The sequence below is a fragment of the Sander vitreus genome, chromosome 22 (assembly GCF_031162955.1).
Source record: "Sander vitreus isolate 19-12246 chromosome 22, sanVit1, whole genome shotgun sequence".
Taxonomy (NCBI): Eukaryota; Metazoa; Chordata; class Actinopteri; order Perciformes; family Percidae; genus Sander; species Sander vitreus.
The window spans coordinates 12297890-12318288 of record NC_135876.1 but is presented as its reverse complement, the minus strand read 5'-3'; the positions used below and the strand labels follow the sequence as shown (position 1 = coordinate 12318288).

The 20399-nt window shown below is 41.6% G+C and overlaps 1 protein-coding gene across 2 annotated transcripts in view; it reads left to right on the top strand.

The window, feature by feature from the left end:
* mllt10 (MLLT10 histone lysine methyltransferase DOT1L cofactor) overlaps positions 1 to 14827 on the top strand; it is a 45878-nt gene extending 31051 nt beyond the window's left edge. For both annotated transcript variants that reach the window (XM_078281212.1, XM_078281213.1), the window contains 9 exons: positions 1794 to 1954; positions 5853 to 5970; positions 8681 to 8753; positions 9926 to 10107; positions 11418 to 11567; positions 11850 to 11905; positions 12136 to 12437; positions 13312 to 13402; positions 13798 to 14827. In XM_078281212.1, coding sequence (XP_078137338.1) covers positions 1794 to 1954; positions 5853 to 5970; positions 8681 to 8753; positions 9926 to 10107; positions 11418 to 11567; positions 11850 to 11905; positions 12136 to 12437; positions 13312 to 13402; positions 13798 to 14067 — 1403 coding nt within the window. In that variant the 3' untranslated portion in view covers positions 14068 to 14827. The remainder of the gene's footprint in view (positions 1 to 1793; positions 1955 to 5852; positions 5971 to 8680; positions 8754 to 9925; positions 10108 to 11417; positions 11568 to 11849; positions 11906 to 12135; positions 12438 to 13311; positions 13403 to 13797) is intronic.
* The last annotated feature ends 5572 nt before the right edge of the window (positions 14828 to 20399 follow it).

The following is a 20399-nucleotide window of genomic DNA, read 5'->3' as shown; positions in this document are numbered from 1 at the left end:
AATGATAATCAATTTGTTCAATAACAATCTTTGTGATATTTGAAAACCAGAGTCTGCAGCAATTAATGAGAAAAATTGTACACGTCCACAATAGCAGTTCCTCAGCGACTTTGAAAATCAGACCTTGTTGTTAACATGACTTTATACATTTTTCTGTTTATTTAATTTGGTTAAAAAAAAAAAAGTTGTATTAATGCATGTCATGGAGCATGTCATCCTGCTTTTCAGTAAAAACCTGAGACTCACCCGAGTTGGAGCAAGACAGTTTTCTCCTTGAAATGACAATTTTTTAAAAAGTGATATAAATATAATACAGTTAAACTTTAAATTCAAAAAGTATAACAAATCTACACGTGTTTGTAAATGGCGTTAATATTTCCTGCTAGCTAAAAAAATCTGCTAAATTACAAACTGTTTAGTTTGGCTGTCTAATTCAGATAAATATTACATTTTATTCAAACGTTCCTTATGGAGAATTAAAATATAGCATACATAGACTGTGATTCATTAATTGGCATTACATTTAAAATAACCTCTATATTCTTACATCATAAAGTCAATATGAAGTAAAATGAACCTGTATTTTTCTCCTGGCACTGTTTTTGCATCATCCCTTTGTTTGTAACTCATTTCATCATTTTAACTCATTTTAAACTCTGATAAACTGTTGGTTTGGCCTCTAATCCAGCTGCTAAAAATCTTGCAGGAGCTCATGCCCCCTGAGTCATGGCAGCCCTGCCTTGGGTATCAATTTTTCTGGTGCATATTACAAAGTGTTATAAATAGTATGTAGGCCCATACAGTCTCTCTCTCTCTCTCTCTCTCTCTCTCTCTCTCTCTCTCTCTCTCTCTCTCTCTCTCTCTCTCTCTCTCTCTCTCTCTCTCTCTCTCTCTCTCTCTCTCTCTCTCTCTCTCTCTCTCTCTCTCTCTCTCCACCCCTCCCCTCCTGGCACAAAGATCTCTTGTTCCCCCAGTGAATGTGTGCTGCCCTGAGCCATTCAAGCTTTTGTGGGGCTGAGGGGCCCTGTCCTCCCCCCCCCCTGCTAGGGTCAAAGGGGGGCAGGGGCAGGGCTTATCCCTGGTTAGTGGGCAAGCACAGGGGTGTGTGAGGGGGAGGGAGATAAGAGAATAGAGCATGCGTATGGTTGTGTGAAAATGGAGCAATATGTTTGTGTTGGTGATTTATAACTGGTTTATATTTTGTTGTATCATAATGATGTATAATCATCATTTTTAATAAGCCGAATCAAGTGTTTTATTTGAATAAGTACAAAGAATACATATGGAGAGAATGTGCCGATTGAATTTCCTCCTCTCTCTTCTGTACCAATTTGTTAAAGCGTGTGTGTGTGTGTGTTTATTGTAATGGATGGAGTTTTTATGATCATAAAGAAACCAAATTATCTTAGCGCATACTCGGGAAGCCCACACTTAATCATGCATTACATTTGTTGATTTTGTTAATCATGCATTAAATTGGTTAAAGTCAACAAATCTGCACCTTGTTTAGAACTTAATATTAGATTTTGCTTTATTTCTGTAAATGATTCATGCTCAATACAGCAAATGGTCTCTTTCTAGCCAGCATGCACAATACCAGGACCCTGAAACTGAAAGGTTAAGTGGAATTCAGCCATCATTAATTTTATTATTTACACATATTTATTTTATTTATTATAGTCACTGTAACAGTATTCCTCTAAAATCATTTTATTTATTTTTTTGTATTATTTAAATCTAGTATTAGATGAGGATGACACTGTTAATATCTATTGTCTCTGATATCTCCACAGGTGTTTTTTCTGGTGCGGATGGGTCATCGTCAGGGACAGGAGCTGTCGCCGTCGTTGGAGCCAGCTCTGAGTTGTCACAGCAACAGCAACCCACACCTTCACTAGCCCCTCCCTCTCCATTCACTGCCACCGCACCGCTAACCAGCACAGCCGCAACACATGTGAGTCCTAACACACAAACTTTGCTTACAACTCTCAATGTCCTTCTCACACTCACATACATGGAAAATACATGCTCAGTAAACACACTCCATCTCTCTTTCTTTTTCACACGCAGACACACACACACACACACACACACACACACTATTCAGCACCCTCTATATCTGTCAATTCACCCACATCTCTCCCATCTTTGAGCTGAAGTGCAGATAAACTGTGGGAACACAAATAAACCAAAGCACACTAATTAAACATCTTCCGCACCAAATCTTTCAGCACTATTATTAATCCACTGCATGTTAATTATGTGTGAAATGTGTGTGCCCTGACCTTGTGTGGATTGTGTTTTCTCAGCAAGTTATTCTATAGCCAATTTAAATATAGTGCACCTGTAGAAGGTCTTACTATTTTTAATTTTTTTGTCTCTGAACATTTCATTGAAACATCTGTGATTCTCCTGCCTAATTCATTTTGACTATTGAGCTTAGTGAATATGGTCTGAATTATGGTCTGTGTTATAATATTAAGAGATGCATCTTTATAACTGTAAATGTTATTACGGGAATGTGTAGGGAAATATTGGATAATCCTAATTTATATATATTTTTTAAAGTAGAAATTCAGTGTTCAATATAATAAAAATCAGGGGGAAAAAACATGTATGCTGTGTTATTGTAATACACACTCACTATTAGGATTTCCACCATGTCTCTTAGTGTGGAAAATGGTGGGGAAAAAGGCTTCTGGGCAAAGCTGGGAAAGCGGTTTTTCACTATACATTAGGTCAGAAAGTAGATCCAGAATCTAGGCTGCATATTTCAGGAAAATCCCTTCTATCTAGGAATTATTTTAAATTTTTGGGAATTTTTTATGGACATTAAATCATCTCAACTGTGTTTTACACATTTTCTTAACATATTCCTATTAGATCCTTGGATTATATAGCAACAGTTTAGCATGTTTATTCAGATCAAAATAATTTTGTCATGCTTTGCCTCAAAGTGATATTGTTTTTGGTGTGTTCCATTGGCTTAAATACGCTTATAGACCAAAAGTGAGGGCACTGACTCTAATTCAATCAGCTCAACCCCCTCCAGTAATCACTGCCCCATCTCCCAAAAAGAAAAAAAAAACTCATCTTCAATCACTGACCCCAGTGTCCATCCTTTCAAAACCTCCCCAAAGACCATGCTCTGTCTCTGTCCCCATCCATTTCTCTTTTTCTCCCTCCGTTGTCCTGTGATGTAATGACATCTGACAAGCACCACAGTAGGGATGGAGGGAGGCATTGGGGCAAGTGTGTTTGGGGGGGGGGGGGGACACACTCATGCCTTGAATTGGCTGGCCTGGCCTTCATCTTGCCCCGCTCCTCTCTGTTCAGCACATATTATAGAGGATGGGAGGCCCAGGATATCGTGTGTGTGTGTGTGTGTGTGTGTGTGTGTGTGTGTGTGTGTGTGTGTGTGTGTGTGTGTGTGTGTGTGTGTGTGTGTGTGTGTGTGTGTGTGTGTGTGTGTGTGTGTGTGTGTGTTTTTTGGTCTTTGTCCTTTTTGTTATCCTAGGGGAAGTAGAAAGACTTCAATAGAAAACAAAATATATTTTTCCTTCCTGTCGCTCCAGATTGTTAAAAACGTGTTTGTTGGTTTGTAAAGTGCGATGCACGCCTCTGGACATGTGGGAAACACACACTCCAAATCCAGTCTGCAGAAATTACGCAACTATAGAAGGCCAACAACAGGCTTCCTTCAGTGTGTGTGTGAGTGACACAGACCATTTGCTATTTCAGTCCGCTAGCAGACTCTCGGCCTACTGTTATTGGCTATCAGCCCAGGACAGAGAAAGGGAGTGCTAAAGAGACTTTGAATGAAAAATGAATGAAAAATGAATGTTGACGGTTAAGGGGGCAGGATTATGGCCCAGATGGGAGGAGGAAGAGAGGAGGAGGCGTCTAGAAAGAAATCTGAAGTCATTTCAGTAAGGGTGGGGAAAATGGACAGAGGGAACAGGTTCTTTCTTTGAATTCAACAACAGTGATGGGAATTTCCAGGATGTTTTTTGCAAATTTTATTGTTCTAGACATACCACTTCCATGAATTTGTAGGAGATTTTTTTTTTTCATCCTAAATCTCAGCAAATTGATATGAATGACTTCACAAGCAAAATATATGACAGAAAGCCAGGCAACGCTTCAAAACTGCAGGACTTGCATGTACACACTGGAGCTTTGTTTTAACATTTTGGTTCAGGTCATTGTTTCAGATCCTTTTTCTGTTTTCTGCTCATTCACAAAAACATTTTTTCTTTTTTTAGGACTGATCAGAACTCGCTTCGGTCAAACTGCAGAAAGTGTAGGAAACCAGACTTTTTAAGCTCTTAAATGTACCCGTCCCATCAATTAATTAAAAAAAACTGTTTCGCCCCAGTAAAAAAAACAACTCATCATGCTTTTCAGCTTGACCAGATATTCCAGAGCTCTTAGAGCTTCCAAATATTGTGGAAGAGCAACTTTCAGTAACTTAAATAAGTTTAGTCTCACTTCCTTTGGTTGTAGCTTTTCAACCAAAACAGTCAGCCATTTTGTTTTTGTAGATAGGCCTGATTCCCCTCCTGATGCTCCCCCCTCGCTCTCTTCCGTCTTACCCCACCCCACCCTTCACTCCACGGCCCTTATTTGGGAAATGCCTTAATTGGATTAAACTCTATGCATCAGAAACACTTTGTCAGCATGTCAGTGTACTGTCGGGGTGTTGAGGCACTTTGAGCCCCGTGTGCATGTGTGTGTTGGTAACAGAATATTGAGCCGGGGATCCATAATTTATCCATGTTACTTATACATGAAATGATAGTAAATCCACATTCCAATATATTTCTTTCTCCATTCAAATAAGCTTCAAAGTGTCATGAAATAATATGTAGATGCTTTGTGACAAAGCGAAATCAATAGTGGAGGCCAGAGAATTTTTACATTTTCAAACCATTGATTGATCAGATTGATTCTCAGCTTTGGATTCAGGCTCATTAAATGTGTAATAACATGCCAGTTAGACCTCCCCGACAATAAAATAAACATTTATAGCGTATTGGCTGTGCAAAATACACACCAAAGAAACACCTGTGACTATGCAACATAAGATTTAAATATCAGTTTACTAAAAAAATAATCGCCCACTCATACATAGTGGACATTGTTTTGTTACTAGCCAGGTTTAGCATCGGTTATTTTTCCAATAAATATATAGTGCTAAAACAATGGACATAAAATCGACCGAAAATGAATCAGCACTTTTGATAATCAATGAATGGTTTGGGTCATTTATCAAGCAAAAACACCAACAATGCTGGTTTTTAGCCTGTGAAAACGTCCTCTCTTTTTTTTTTTTTTACTGTTTGTATCATTATCAACTAAATTCATTTATGTTTTGGATTGTTGGGCTCTGGAAATTTGCAATTGGCTTTTTTCTCACTTTTTTTTGTTATTTTAAACACTTAACTATAATTAATAAATGGAAAAAATAATTGTCATAAATTTATAATAATTGTAAATCATTGAAGTAAGAATTCATCAAAAATAATCATAAATTGTAGCACTAAAATTATATTTAATTGAATGAAGAATTCTTTTTAAACATGTATATGATAAGTATATTTCAGCTATTTTATACCCAGTTAGGATGCATAGCATATGACTGCATCGTGGGGGACTTTTGGTCTTACTCCTCACTCTCCCCTTGTTTCCTGCCTGTCTTTATACTCTCAGCTATCCAATAAAGGCAAAAATGGTACACAAAAAAACTCTAAAAGAAATGGCTTGTTAAGTGACTAATAACTATGATTTCAGTCACAGTGAAATGGCTTCTCGTGGCTTATTCTTAGCCGTATCTGTGCCTCTGTCTACAGGTGAGCGGTCTGCCAGGGTCAGTCTTCAACCTCGCTCCCCCCCACATGTTTGGAAACAGGCTGAATCCCAACTCGGCCATGGCAGCACTCATCGCCCAGTCCGAGGCCTCACCAGCAGGTATGACAACATACCTAATGTGGTGATGTGTGCGTGTGTGCATGTGACAAATAAATGCATGTGTGTTAGGAAGAGAAAGAAGGAGCGAATGGAAAGGTCACGCCCCCTTGGTCCCACAGAGAGGTCAACGGTCAGCACACTATTTTCAAGCTCCTCCCACTCAGCTCCAGTTACATGCTGGGATTGTTCCCCCTCTCTCACCCGTCCTCTCTGTCACACAGACACAAACAGCTTGGCACATATAATTTACATGTAAAACTTAGTGTCTCAGTGTGAGAGAAAGAGGAGGCTTGGAGGTAGTGGTGTTGCGGAGGAGCAGAGAAAGCCGGTAGCTGCCTGCAGGAGCTCCTGCAGTACAAAATAGGTGGTTTTGTTGTCTGTCCGGTGCAGAAGAGCTGATGAAGGAGTAAGACGTGGCTTTAGTAATCAGAGTGGCCACTTCCTGATACAAGACATCTGGTTGAACAGAGAGGAGAGAAGAAAAAGAAAAAAAGGGAGAGGAGAGAGTTAAGAGCGAGGAGGAGGAAGGTAGGTAGTTCCTGCTGGCGGTCAGCAGTCATCAGAGCCAGATCCACCCTGACCTGCAGGTCAACTCACTAATCAGGCTGAATGACAGGGGGCCACAGGGCTGTGTGTGTGTGTGTGTGTGTGTGTGTGTGTGTGTGTGTGTGTGTGTGTGTGTGTGTGTGTGTGTGTGTGTGTGTGTGTGTGTGTGTGTGTGGGTGTGTGTGTGTGTGTGTGTGTGTGTGTGTGTCAAGTTCTGTCACAGACACAGGCAAGCATTGTGTAGTTCTGAAAACAAGTTTGGTGTCATTGGAAACAAATCTTAGTGGCAACTTTTTAACTTTATCAGAAAAATATTAGTTTTTATATTAGATAAATGTTTTATTTAATTATGTAAGAAGTTGATTTTAAGATTTGAGCATTTTAATAAGGAAAAAAGTAGTAGTAGTATTTAATATTAGATTGCTTAAAATTTGACTGAAATGATTATCAAAATGGTTGTCGATTTATTTTCAGTCGATTGAGTAATTAATTGACTAATCAATAGGTAAAATCATTGATATGCTGCCATTCTTTCCCAACCGTAAAGTTAAGCTCACAGTCGTGTACAGCACGTGTGTACAGCTACACAAACGCGAAGTTCTGTTTGTGTACTAGTAAAGGTCATGTGAGCACAAACGTGCAAGGTGTACGTGTGTTTGTGTGCATGTAGCCTGTTTACTTTGGCAGCCGTTTGTCTTTGCTTTTGAGTGTCTGGAGGGAGGTGCCAGGACAGAAAGGGTTATGAGAGAAAAAGGACTTGAAAAAGAAGGCGAGCGAAGGACTAGAGTGGTGACCTGGTGGGGGTAAAAGCTGGGATTGACTGTCTTAAGTAGAGGGGAGTTTGCGCGAGTGTGTAAATGCAAAAGTGTGCGTTTCCGTGTGTGTGTGCATGTGTGATTCATTACACTCACTGAGGAAAATGAAAAGAAGCGTCTGGCCAGGGGCCCAGAGGGAGGACATACAGACTCTCAAAGAAGGTAGAGGGAGAGAGAAAAATGCACATGCAGTTTGAATGAAGGCGTGTGTGTGTGAAAGAGATACAAGGGAAGAGAGACAAAGTTTTGGGGGTTGCAGAGCCAGAAGTGTTACGATACGTCCACACTACGCCGGCTAAATTTGAAATATTTTCTCTTTGTTTTGGCATTTAGCTGGCGTTTTTCACACCCCAAAACAATGTCTCACAGTCTCCAGAACAGATAAATCAGAAAACTAACTGTGTGTGTTAGTTACTAACTAAATGTGTTAGAGTGTGGACGAGGACAACAGAGCTTCTGGAAAATGATGTACTGTAAGCCTGGTCAGGGGCTAAATTAGACCTCAGAGAGGTGGTCTAACTCCAAATAGACAGTATTTGGATTTGGAAGCGGTTGTCCTGTGTAAATGTACTGTCAACACTAATCACAGATATAGAGCAGATGAAAATCTATTGCATCTAACCATGTGCTATAGCTGGAGTCATTGGTTCAAAATCATGTTTATAAGAACTTCTTATAAATTAGTAAAATTCATCAAGTATGAGGCCTATAAAACAATGTCAAATATGATGTGTGAGATTTTAAAGATGGCCCAGTGTCTCCAGGACCCCAAGAGAAAAATAAGAGTGAAGACATTTTTATTAACCCTCATTTTAAATGTCAATATAGCCATACTGTCATTAAGCTGTATTTATATTCGTTTTGTCTCAAGTGCAATTGTAAAGGAAATACTGTTTGCCTTGTTAACAGGTTATATTTATAAGCCACAGTCCAAATGACAAAAAAAAACCCGAAACAAAAACAAATCAATATATTTTAAGGTTTTGTTGTATTAAATCACAGTATAGGTAATCTAAGAGAGCAGGACAGCACAGAACAGAGGTTTAACCAGTACTGACTCAGCAGTATGACCAGGCTGTTGTCTCACTTCTTATCAGATGTTGGCTGTGATGCACGGTTTTGTTGTTTACCCACCAAAATAAAACAAAAGAAGAAGAGATTTAGCCCTTTTCCTATTGTTCAGGTGTTTCAGTGTGGACAGAGAACTTTACAAAAATGACCTGAAAATGTTAGTGTGGATGCATGTCGTTTTCACACAAAGTGTTTTCAACTTTAGCTGGCTTGGTCTTAGATGTGCAATTGTGTGTGTGTGTGTGTGTGTGTGTGTGTGTGTGTGTGTGTGTGTGTAGATCAGGAGGTGGGAGACGGCGGCATCGGAGCTCAGGGCTTTTCCATAAGAGCTTCTCCCAAGACCACCCCGCGGTGAGTGCGCGCACACACACATATACATATACACACACGCTCCCCCCCCACCGACCCATTTACATTCCTACCTCCTTCACCCATCCCCCTTTCTGCTTTTCCCTCTGCTGGCCCCTCGTCTCCTCTCACTCCTCACACACACACATGCACACTCTCCCTTTCGCTCTCACCCCTACCGGCAATTCTCGCTCTCTCAGCCAACGATAACTTGTGTTTTTAAAGGTGGTAACCATCCCTCAACTCCAGTTAGATTTTTTTTTTTCTTGGGTTTAATCACACATGGAAGGACAGTCAGATGATTTTCTGCATCTCCTTCATTTGGGAGTGTTTGCATGGATCTCTCAGGATGGGAATATTGATGATACCAATCCATTTATGTTTGATTCAACTTCTTTGAGGGATGGATAATTTCACTTGATGAGGTTGGTTCCAATTTTCATGATTTTAGTTTATTTATTACACTGTATAATTTCAAATCTTGCATTTATGGGACATAATTTGTCCCTATGAATTTTATTTAAAAAGAAAATATTCTAAAAGCAGAATACAATGACACAGATTTTCTCTGGTGGAACATTTAATGACGTTTTGACGTGATTATGTACGTGATGATTTTGTAGTTTGCAATTTAATATCTTAATGTGAGTATAGCTGACACATTTTTTTGCATCCAACGTGGATAATACGGTGACATTGACACTCAATATCTGAGTGCATTATAGTTTGTGGTGTGATTCAAAAGTGGACAAAATCTTGCCTTTACTTTCCCCCGACATTACGCATCTCTTTCTGTCCTTTCTACTCTCTCCTGCTGTCCCTCATTTCCCCTCTTTCACACTCAACAGATTGTCTCAGCACACACACACACATTAAGATTTATCACATCAGGACAGTCCACTTCCCTCTCTCTCTCTCTCTCTCTCTCTCTCTCTCTCTCTCTCTCTCTCTCTCTCTCTCTCTCTCTCTCTCTTTGCCTCACACACAGACAGAAAGCCTGGCCCCTTTTCATTAGAGGCCACTGTAACAACAAATTGATGTAGTTTTATAGCCGGCAGTGTCTATGTTTGTCTGACGTTTATGTTGGGTCGTTAATCTCCCCATTGACCTCTCTATCTCTCTCTTTCTATCCATGCTCTCTCTCTCTCTCTCTCTCTCTCCCTCCGTTCATTCAGCTCTCCCATTGGTGGCCTGCAGATCCGCTATGACTCCTCCGGGTCGTTGCCGGGGCCGGGGTTGCTAGGGGCGGGTGGCGGGGAGACGCTGCCCCCGGTGGCCACCAGCATCGAGCAGCTCCTGGAGAGGCAGTGGAACGAAGGGCAGAGCTTCCTGCTGCAGCAGGGAGCGCAGGGAGACGGTGAGAGGACACACACATTAAAACACACCTGAAGACGCACAAGAATGCGCTCTCACACACAGGGCTGGATATCATTTGAGATATTGCCATTGTAGTGTCGATACCAAAGCAATACTATTTCATACCTTACTCTGAGAAATATCATTTTTTTTCATTTAACAACAGAAAACAAAGTTCTAGACATTCGGTGCAAGCTTTCAGTACTTGTCACACATTTCTGTCAGTCCCAGAAAAATATTGGGGTTCGATACCCAGCTCCACAGCTAATCATTATTCCCACCTTTTCCCTCTTTGCCCCATTTTTCTCTTCCTATCAATTGATCCATTAGCCTTTTGCCTTCTCCCACTTCCTCTTTTCAGTCACCTCCTCATTTTAACTGTTATTGTCGATTACTGTCAGTTATCTCCCTATCTGAACATCCCTTCAGGGATCTATAAAGTCGAAATGAAAAAGGGAAGGGGGCCTAGTTGTTAAAAGGTCGTCCTTCTGGACTCAGGTCTAAGTTCCTGTGTGTGCAGATCCTCCTCGTCACTCCTTATCGCTGAGTCTGCACAGGCACCAGGGTCCCCGTTCTGTAGCTGATCTTGACCTCTGACCTCCCCGTCGAGTGCATCTGTCTAATCAGTCATTGGGTATTTCAACAAGTGGTGAAGAGGAGTAGCAGAGTTGCATGATTTTGCCTTAAGGAAGCACTGGCCTTTCAGAAAGTCAGCATCTGTGTTCTTGCTTGTGAAAAGATCACTCTAATACTGCTTCATCCCAAACGTACAAAATATTACATCTAAAATGTAGGTAAGACCAGTTTAAAGCCTCTGAACACCCACATAGCGGGTTTAAGTCATTCTGGCTGATTAGAGGTTAAAAGGTGGGCCGGAGCTTAGATGGGAATTTATTAGGTCACAAATCTTTTCTACCAATAAGAATAATAAAGGTGTCATATGTCCTGCCCTATTAGGTGCCACAAAGCTAACAGGAGACTCAGGAAGATGACAATCAATCAGTCTATACACAGCCCCAGTCCTGGGAAGAGGTCTAATCAGCCAGATTAACTCAAAACGCCTGTGTGGGTGTTCAGGGCCGTTTTTGAAAAAGCCTGCATTGACCTCACACTGCGACAGAATGATTTTGATCATTGCCAATTTGAATTTCGGACGGCAGTAAATTGAAAACTCAGAGCGGAGAGATTTACAAAATGTTTTTATTTAGCGGGAAGCAAAAGGTGCTGCTGCTCCACGACACTCAAATACTTGGATCAGTCAATCAAATCAATGAGTTTTGTCCCCCTCGTCTCTCTCTCCGTCTCTTTCAGTGCTGGGCATGTTGAAGTCCCTCCACCAGCTGCAGGAGGAGAACAGGAGGCTGGAGGAGCAGATCAAAAATCTGACCATTAAGAAAGAGAGACTGCAGCTTCTCAGCGCTCAGCTATCAGTGCCTTTCACCCCCACTACGGCCTGCGCTGGTATACACACACACACACACACACACACACACACACACACACACACCGGCTTCAGCTTCTCATATATAAAGATTTGTTGCTTTTTTAGTTTTTTTGATATGATTTTAAATGAAATATCCTACAAAACAAGACATTTGATGACGTCACCTTGGGCTTCTAGAACTTAGAACAGACATGTATCGTCATTTTATAAAATAAAGTTATTGATTAAAACATAATCAGCAGAATAAGTGATGCAATTGAGACAGAGCGAATATAAACCTGCATTGATTTGTGTTGCAGATGTGAAAGGAGGCCAGCTGGGAGCCACTGACTCATCTTTACCTGTGGCAGCTCAGGTAAGAACAAACGGCAAACACAAAGACGGAGCAATAACATATCACTAATACATGAATTAAGTGAGGTTTGGTGAAACAAGCATCAGATGCTAAAGTTTAGTTATACCAGGTAATGTCATGATTTTACACCTCATTACATGGTAAATTAGATGAACTACAGTGATCAGTTTAAATTTGTGATTAAGTATATTATCAAAAGAATGAGTTGTGATTTTCTCTCTCTCTCTCAGGACGGTGCGTCATGTGGTGGCCACAGCAGTAGTGGCTCCACCTCTTCTCTCTCCACCCCTCCCTCCGTCTCCCAGAGCCCGCCCCAGCCGCAGCTGAACGGGGTCGCTGCCGTGGGAACGGCCCCAGCCGGGCTGGGCGGGGTGGCGGGGCTGATGGGGGCTCTGGGTGCAGGTAGTGCATTGGGCATGGGGGGAATTGTCGGGGCGCTGAACGGGGTGATCCAGACGCCGGCGGGCACCGTCAGCCCTCACACACACACTACAGGAGCAGTTACCGGCATCATGTTGCCCGTTAATAACGGGTACGTCTGATGGCTGTTTCTGAAAGCTTTTTCTGATGTCCTTTTCTGATAAAACATGAATTAATAATAATAATAATACAGTTTTAGGAGCTAACAAAACTGAATTACAGGAGCAAGTACAAAGTTATCCTCAATAATGCTCAATGGTGTTTTAAGTTCATATCACCCACCCCAACAGTAGCTGTCAGTGGAGTACAGGCCTCCACTCATGTGTTCCAGTTGCCTAACGTTGTTGAGACTTTGGAGATTTCAGACCCTCTGTCACCACATCCTGAAGTACTGAAAACACCACAATCATTCCTAATATCAGGGAACATGCGTGTCTGGCAACCTCATCTCTTGGCGTCTTATGTCTTGTCCCAAGATGTTGAATGAATGTGAACTTTATCGTGTCCTCTCCTTTTTTCTTCCTTTTTGCTTGCGTGTTGGATGTTGCAGCTCAGCAACTAGTAAGAACAGGTGAGACAGATCAGCATCACAACAACCTGTAGCTCGGTTTCCTTCCTGTCCCTGAAGTCTGTCAGAAGAGATTCTGTGAGGATGCTGTTGTGTCCCAATGTTTTTTCTGTGGTCACATTTTCTTGCTTTTTGGCAAGTGAAATTGACATTTAAGATGACTTCCTTTTTTTTTTCTTAATATTTATATAGTAATACATGGAACATGCTTGTTCTCCAGGGCCAGTTCATGAGTTGTCACATTTGTTCTATGTACAGTATGTTGCATTTTGTGGTAGTCAGCAGCTCTGTAGGCCCCGCGGCTGAGAACCTCTAATGTTGTGAAATTATGTATTAAAATGTATTTAGCTCAGAGCTGATAGCGCGAGGACAGTGTTTATTGTGTTTGTCTGACTGCGAATTGTTTTTGTCTCGTCAGCGCTGCGAGGCTCGGTCTGCTGTCTGAGCAGCACAGACTCCTCCTGCAGCAGCATCAGCTCCAGCAGCTGCTGGCCTCGCAGCCTTCAGCGGTACGACACACACACACACACACACACACACACACACACACACACACAGGCAGGCTTGCAACTACTCGCTGCCATCCCCACTATCACACACAGTTAAACGCACACAAAGACATTGAGCTACAATTTTCCTTTGGACAATGGCCTAAATCACCAAGCTTATTAACTATTCTCTTTTTTTATTCCCTCCACTGCTCATCCCACTTTCCTCTGCTCTTCTTCTCCATCCCTTTTTGTTTGTTTTGTTTTTGTTGTTTTCCTTTCTTGTCTAAAACGTTCACTCTATCCTCCTGCGGTTTCCTCTTTGCTCCCTCCTTTTCCTCATTTCTTCCTTCTCCCTCTTTTCTCTTTTTCTCTCTCTCTCTCTCTCTCTCTCTCTCTCTCTCTCTCTCTCTCAGGAGCAGCAGCAGGTGTTGCTCTACCAACTGATGCAGCAGGACCTCCAGCAGCTGCAATCGCTCTCCTCCGCCCAGATTCCCTCCATCCCGCTCTCCTCCGCTCAGCTGCCCATCAACAACCTGCTGCCCGGCGCCCAGGGCCAAGGCACTATCACGGCCAACCCCTTCCTGGCGCTGCAGCACGCACATGCTGACCCACACGCCTCGGGGGCGCAGAAGTCACGGCTAGCTGAGAAGGCCATGGGCGTCGCAGGGCAAGAGAAGACATGACGGCAGATGCTCTCTTTTTTTGTTTTTTTTTATATAAATATGCAGAGTCTTCAGGAGATCCGCCTGTTGGTCAACTTTGTGGTTCAGTGATGAGAACATTGGCAGCAGAGAAATCTGTGTTCCTGGTACATCATTCTTTCTAGCGGTCTGTGCTAATACATTAGCACACACTATGGCGAGTGATAGCATTCGTTTGCAGTCACCAGCTCACTGTAGTTGACCTTGTCAGGTTTATTTTGCAACCTTTTCAGGTTACAAGCTTAACAAAACATTTTGTCTTCATTTGTGCTATTTATGTCCATCCAATCTTAGATGTTTTCCTTTTGAGCTTTAGTGCTGCTTTGGGTGCTTATTTTTGTCACTGTTGAGACAATGATTTTCATTTGGTATCACTGGTAGCAACTTAGTGTGTTAGTGTCACGAAATAAATACATGGTGTGTTCTCTCAACAGGTGAGTTGACTTAACAGGTCAGCTTCTCGGAAACATTTTCCTTCAATGAGTTTCTCTCAATATTTCCTTCTCTAATCTTATCCTGCTTCTTCTTCACATTTCCTCTTTCTATTGTTGCTGTGTCACGTTTTTTCATAATTTCCTCTTCCTTTTTGTCTTCACATTTCTCTCACTGCTAACATCCCTCTCGGCCTGGTCTCTCTGCTGTCTCACTCTCTCAGGGGCCTCAGCTAACTCAGCACACAAGCTAGCACACACACAGATAGCAGAAAAGTAAAAATAGCAGAAACACATGAATATAAAAAAAACTACAATTCCCCACCACAGGACTTAACAGTAGCAGATGTATGTTTGACATCTGTGTCGCAGCGATCCAGAGGGTAATATTTGGTGAAAGGCTTGTGAAAATATCCCACATGTTCTCGCCATTGCCTTTCTCCCGGTGTCTCTTTCACTCAGTTTGTGCAGATCCATTAATGTCAGTGAGCCAAGCCTCACACGGTCACCGCAGAAGCCTTGCTTTTGACTGTCTCTTCTCTGGGCCAGATACAGGGGGCTCACTCAGGAAAGTGAAATGTAAATGGAAGAAGAAGAAAAAAAAAAAGAAAAAACAGCAAGTTGAATGTTCAAAGGATGCACTAATCCACACGGCACAGACTCGCAACGAGAAATTATGCAGTTGGTTGTCAGCGCGTGGAAGTCATTACATTTCATCTTCCTGATTGAGCCCCCTGCTGCACCTACCTCTCAAACAGGACCAGCCTATCAGGACCTAAATGGCCGACAGCAGCGGCCGCTTAAAAACCCACAAAAGTGAGAACTGGCCAATCAGGGTCCAAACCCAAGTGCCTGAGGCCAAGGGGAGAAGGCGGGATTTGTTTTTATTTTACCTGTGTCCCTGTCACTCAGCCCAATTCTTCACAATGCTACTGGTAATTAAGCTGTGTTGCTAAGGCAACAGATTACAAAAAAAGACTTTTATTAAAGATGTCTCTTTAAAAACACCAGGAAATATTCTGCATTCTCTAATATCAAAGCCAACTTTGTACTGAGCTTTTTATTTATTGGGAGTGTGTGTGTAATGGGCATAAGATGATATATTTTAAAAGCCCACCGGTGTTGAAACTTAACATCATTTTGTACTACTGTGTAAAGTTTTGTTTGTATTTTGTTTTAGTTTTTTTCTGTTTCTTTCCACCTCATACGATCAAATCTTGCTGTAAACCCTTTGAAAGACTTCTACTTTGTGTTGTGTTGGAAAACAAGATGCTACTTGATAGTTGGCTGATTGGGGAGGGGGTGTGGCTGTATATAGCTGTTTGTAGGGGGGAGGAAGTGTGTCAGTGGGGGGTGCGTTCAGTGGCACAGTTTTTACCTCGTTAAGTGTACATAAACCTTTCTCATTGGCCGTTGGTGTACATAAGTGATTGTGATTGGCCGTGCTGGTGTGAAGGAAAGCCAATGAAGCCTCAGTTTGTGTGTGAATCTTTAGGACCAGATAAAAAGGTTGACAGTGACTGGACACAAAGTATTAATTTATTTTTATAAGTGCAGGGACATTGTGTTTCTTTTTTAAGTTTTGCACCATTTTCTTGATGAGAAGTCATTTTATACTTGGCACCGTGTTTTCATCTGTGCACATTTGTTTGGATCAATTTTGTACAAGTGGAAAAAAATGGGGGGGGGGGGGGCAGGCAGTCTGACATTGTATTTCAAAACAAAAATAAAGAAACACTCTGGATAACAAGAGCATGTTGTCTTTGTATCAAGGAGTTTATTAAAAATACACATTAGACAAAGTTTTTTTTAAACAATTTTAAAGACATTTATTTACATTTACACCTAAATTAATACTGAATATGCTGAACTATTAAGATATTTTTTCATCACAATACTCTAAACATGTTTTAGAGCAAACTCTATTTTCATTGCTGTTTCATGTTTTTATTGCTGACAGTGTGCGGTGTAGTAACAAAGCATTCAGTATATTAATCTTTAATGCATTTTATTTACAGATATGCATATGCACTGAACAATTACTCATTTTATTTTTATTTGTTTATTTGATACAGACAGGAGGAAAACTGCAAATGAGCAATATTTTCTTTCACCTGATCAGATGTTAAAAAGAGAATAAAATGACTGAAAAGTGAATGTGTGCAACATGTTAAGTATGCACAAAATAGTACAGTACACATCCACCAATGAATAATACCATAATACATAGCAGTTAGCTGCAATCCATACCAAGATGTTTTTTCTTCTCTAATCACATATATAGATGCATGACTGCAGATAATATGAGGGCAAACCCAAAAATATTAAAATAAGTATATTTTATTTCAAATTAGTTGACAATAGAGACAAGGTCAATTTAGATGGTATGGTAAAGCTGGTTTAACATTGTGGAAGAGATGGCAGCAGCAGCAGGATGCAGTTTATTCATTAAGCTAAGAAGTGCCAAAAGAGGCTGAACATCTTTAAATTTAAACAATGTGCTTCAAGGCTCCTGTCCTAACAAATATGCACACACACACACCCCAAAGCTGATGACTTCCAGCTGCCAAGAAACGTGTGTGTGTGTGTGTGTGTGTGTGTGTGTGTGTGTGTGTGTGTGTGTGCGCGCGCGCGCGCGCGTGTGTTTGTGTGTGAGGTGGGGGCACCATTCTGCTACATCTGCTTCTGCCCTGGTAATTAAAAGCTCACTTTCCTCCTGCACCCCTGCTCCCCCAAAAATACAGCCCCCTCACCCCATCCGTGCGCACACACACAAACACACACACACACGATCTAACCTGCATTCAACAACACGACCCCCCCTTTCTCTTCTCTTTTCTCAAGCACTTGCCCACTCACCCCTCCCACTACCACGGCCCCGCCCCCCCCCGCTCACCACCAGCCCTGTCAATCAAAGCCAGGCTGTTTAAACAGCATACCCCACCTCCACCACAACCACCACCCAGGACCTTCTCTTTTATAAGCCTCCACCATCAGACACACACACACACACACACACACACACACACAGGGCAGAGCTGCTGTGTCCATCATCGATCACACCCCCCGAAACCCTCCCTGGGGGTTGGAGGGCTTACCAGCTGATGGAGGACCCCTGTGTGGTGCCCAACCAGGTGCCTGATCACAAAGTCAAAAGACTACTAAGCCCTGGTGTTAGGAGACAGGAAATATTTATCTATCTATCTATCTATCTAGCTAGCTCTCTCTCTCTCTCTCTCTCTCTCTCTCTCTCTCTCTCTCCAACACACACACTGAGCAGATAGCAGGTCAGCAGGAGGGTTAAGCCCCGGATGATTAGACAAATGTTGGGCAGATATCTGTAGCTTCAGAGGCGAGCTGAGCTGTTGTCACTGAGGAATGCTCTGCAGCAACATTGGTACCTGCCTCTGACTGAGCAGGTTCTGTACGTTTAAGTCCTGGCTTTCTAGTATTTACTCTCCTGCTTCAGAATGCTTTGCATTTTTCAGAGGCAACAAAGCTGGAGAACCAAACTGTAACAAAAAAAAGCTTGAAACAGAGCGAAGCCAAAGATCGTAAACCTTGATTTGTTTCTGTATTTTATTTGTACCGTCCTGATTGCATCTTTAAAAACCAAATGACAGCTTGAAATTATTTGTCTCTAGAAATTTTACAACACACAAATTATTCACAATGTAGGTACACAACAACTCTTTGTTATAAATCCAATACATAGATCTAAAATAATAGACTACTTACATAAAAACAAAAGGAGATCAAAGACAAATAAACAAATAATAAAATGTTGGACAACAAGTTGCTAGTGGCCGGGTTGGCTCAGTGGGTAGAGCAGGCACACATGTACTGGGAGGTTTATGCCTCAACGCAGAGATCCAGGGTTTGAATCTGATTTCCTGCATGCCTTCCCCCTTTCTCACCTATCTGCCCTGTCCATTAAGGGCGGAAAAGCCCAAAAACAACTGTAATAGCTTTTTTTTTCACAACAGAAAAGACCATATTTAAGACAAAATCTAGTTTTTTAACATTCTCATTTCTTTTCATTTGAATTAAATGTATCAACCACTACTTTCACAATGACCCACAATTAAAGTCATACCTAAGTGTTTCTAACCAGTCCAGTGGCCAGTTTGCCACTAACCAATGAAAACCATGTATCTCCAGATTTGGGAATTTTGAATTTCCAGATAAATTGAAGGATTCGGTGCACCTTTAGGGATCGAGCAAATTCTCTCACTTCTAAAGTTAAATAAACCATTAACCAAAAAAACCCACCCACCTGAAAAGTGCATTGTCACTTAGATCCCAAAAAAGCTGATGGTTTGGAGATTCATTGTTTTCACAGGTTATGTATCACATACTTACAGTATTTGTTGCCATCTTCATTCCCATCCTGGATAAACTCAGAGCAGCTCAGACGTCACTCAGCCGAGCAGAAATGAAAGAGAAACCATAAAACAAGTTAACCAAGTGCCATGAGTAATTCCTACACAGGTTTTGGCATATGTTTGGTAATTCAGTTAAATTATTTAATTAGACCTCAGCCTCTAAGAGAGAGAGCAAAGAGCAATAAAGCTGAGAGAGGCTCCGGTGTAATAAACCATTAGCAGGAGGAGGCAGCCGCTGCTGTGTACAGTAATGCAGTGTAAATCATCACAGAGTAGCTGCCATTAGGAGCCTTAATCCTGGCCAGAAACCTGCAGTCAGCTGCCAGGGGCCCTGATCCGGTGCCGAGTGGAACCAGATCCGGCAAACAGAGGTGTTTAGGACCGGGGCAAGAGGAAGGGGACAAGGAGAGTGTAGGGGGAACAGCTGAGGAGATTCCCAGGGTTAGTGTGTGTGTGTGTGTGTGTGTGTGTGTGTGTGTGTGTGTGTGTGTGTGTGTGTGTGTGTGTGTGTGTGTGTGTGTGTGTGTGTGTCCCTCTCCTGTAGGATAATGGTGGCGAGGATAAGCAGCAGGATTCGGCCTCATCCCTCTTCATTCTCAGATAGCTCGTATTCTTCTGTCCACTCCTCTGTCACCCCATTGACACACACACACACACACACACACACACACACACACACACACACACACACAAACGCATATACACATCCTTCCAAGGGCTCTCTCTCTCTTCTCTCTCTCTCTCTCTCTGTCTCTGCCAGTTTAATGACACCTTGCTTGGAGCTTCTTGACGCACATGCTGATGCATGTTACAAGTAATTCTTTAGGCCTACCACATGAGTACTTGCTAGTTTAGATCAATGAAATTAAACTGTTTTACAATCAACATTTACACCAATAACATCCTGGAAATACACAAGAAACAATAGATAGAACTGCAACAAACAATTCTTTAAAAAAAGCTATCTATCTATCTATCTATCTATCTATCTATCTATCTATCTATTTCTATAGTCAAACCTGTAATGAACATTAAGGGACAAATGATGGAGTGTAAGGAGAGTTCTCAGCCACTTTGTTAAAAGCCCTTACATTTGTATTTGTTCCTGTGTATCATGTTGGCTAACAGAGAAAAATGTCAAAACTGCAAATACATACACATTTTAAAAAAATCCCAAAATAGATTACTGTAAAGACTAAATCTACTATTTGTGTATTTTGATTAGCTACATTTTAGATGAATTAAAACGTTTCTTTCAAAGGTAGCCTACTTCTGCAAACAATAGGCAGGCAACAGGAGATAATAGGCTACAAAGTAGCCTAATAATATCAGCATTTACTTTGGACATAGCCTTAAAGGCTGTATAAATATCTTTGGATACAATTAAAGTAAGCGTTGGAAATGTTGAACTGCAGCAAATAGTTTCAGTAGCCTTATACCCGGGCCACGGGACTTTAGCGGCGCTTGGTCCGCTCGCCTGCCGCGCGTAGTGAAGCGC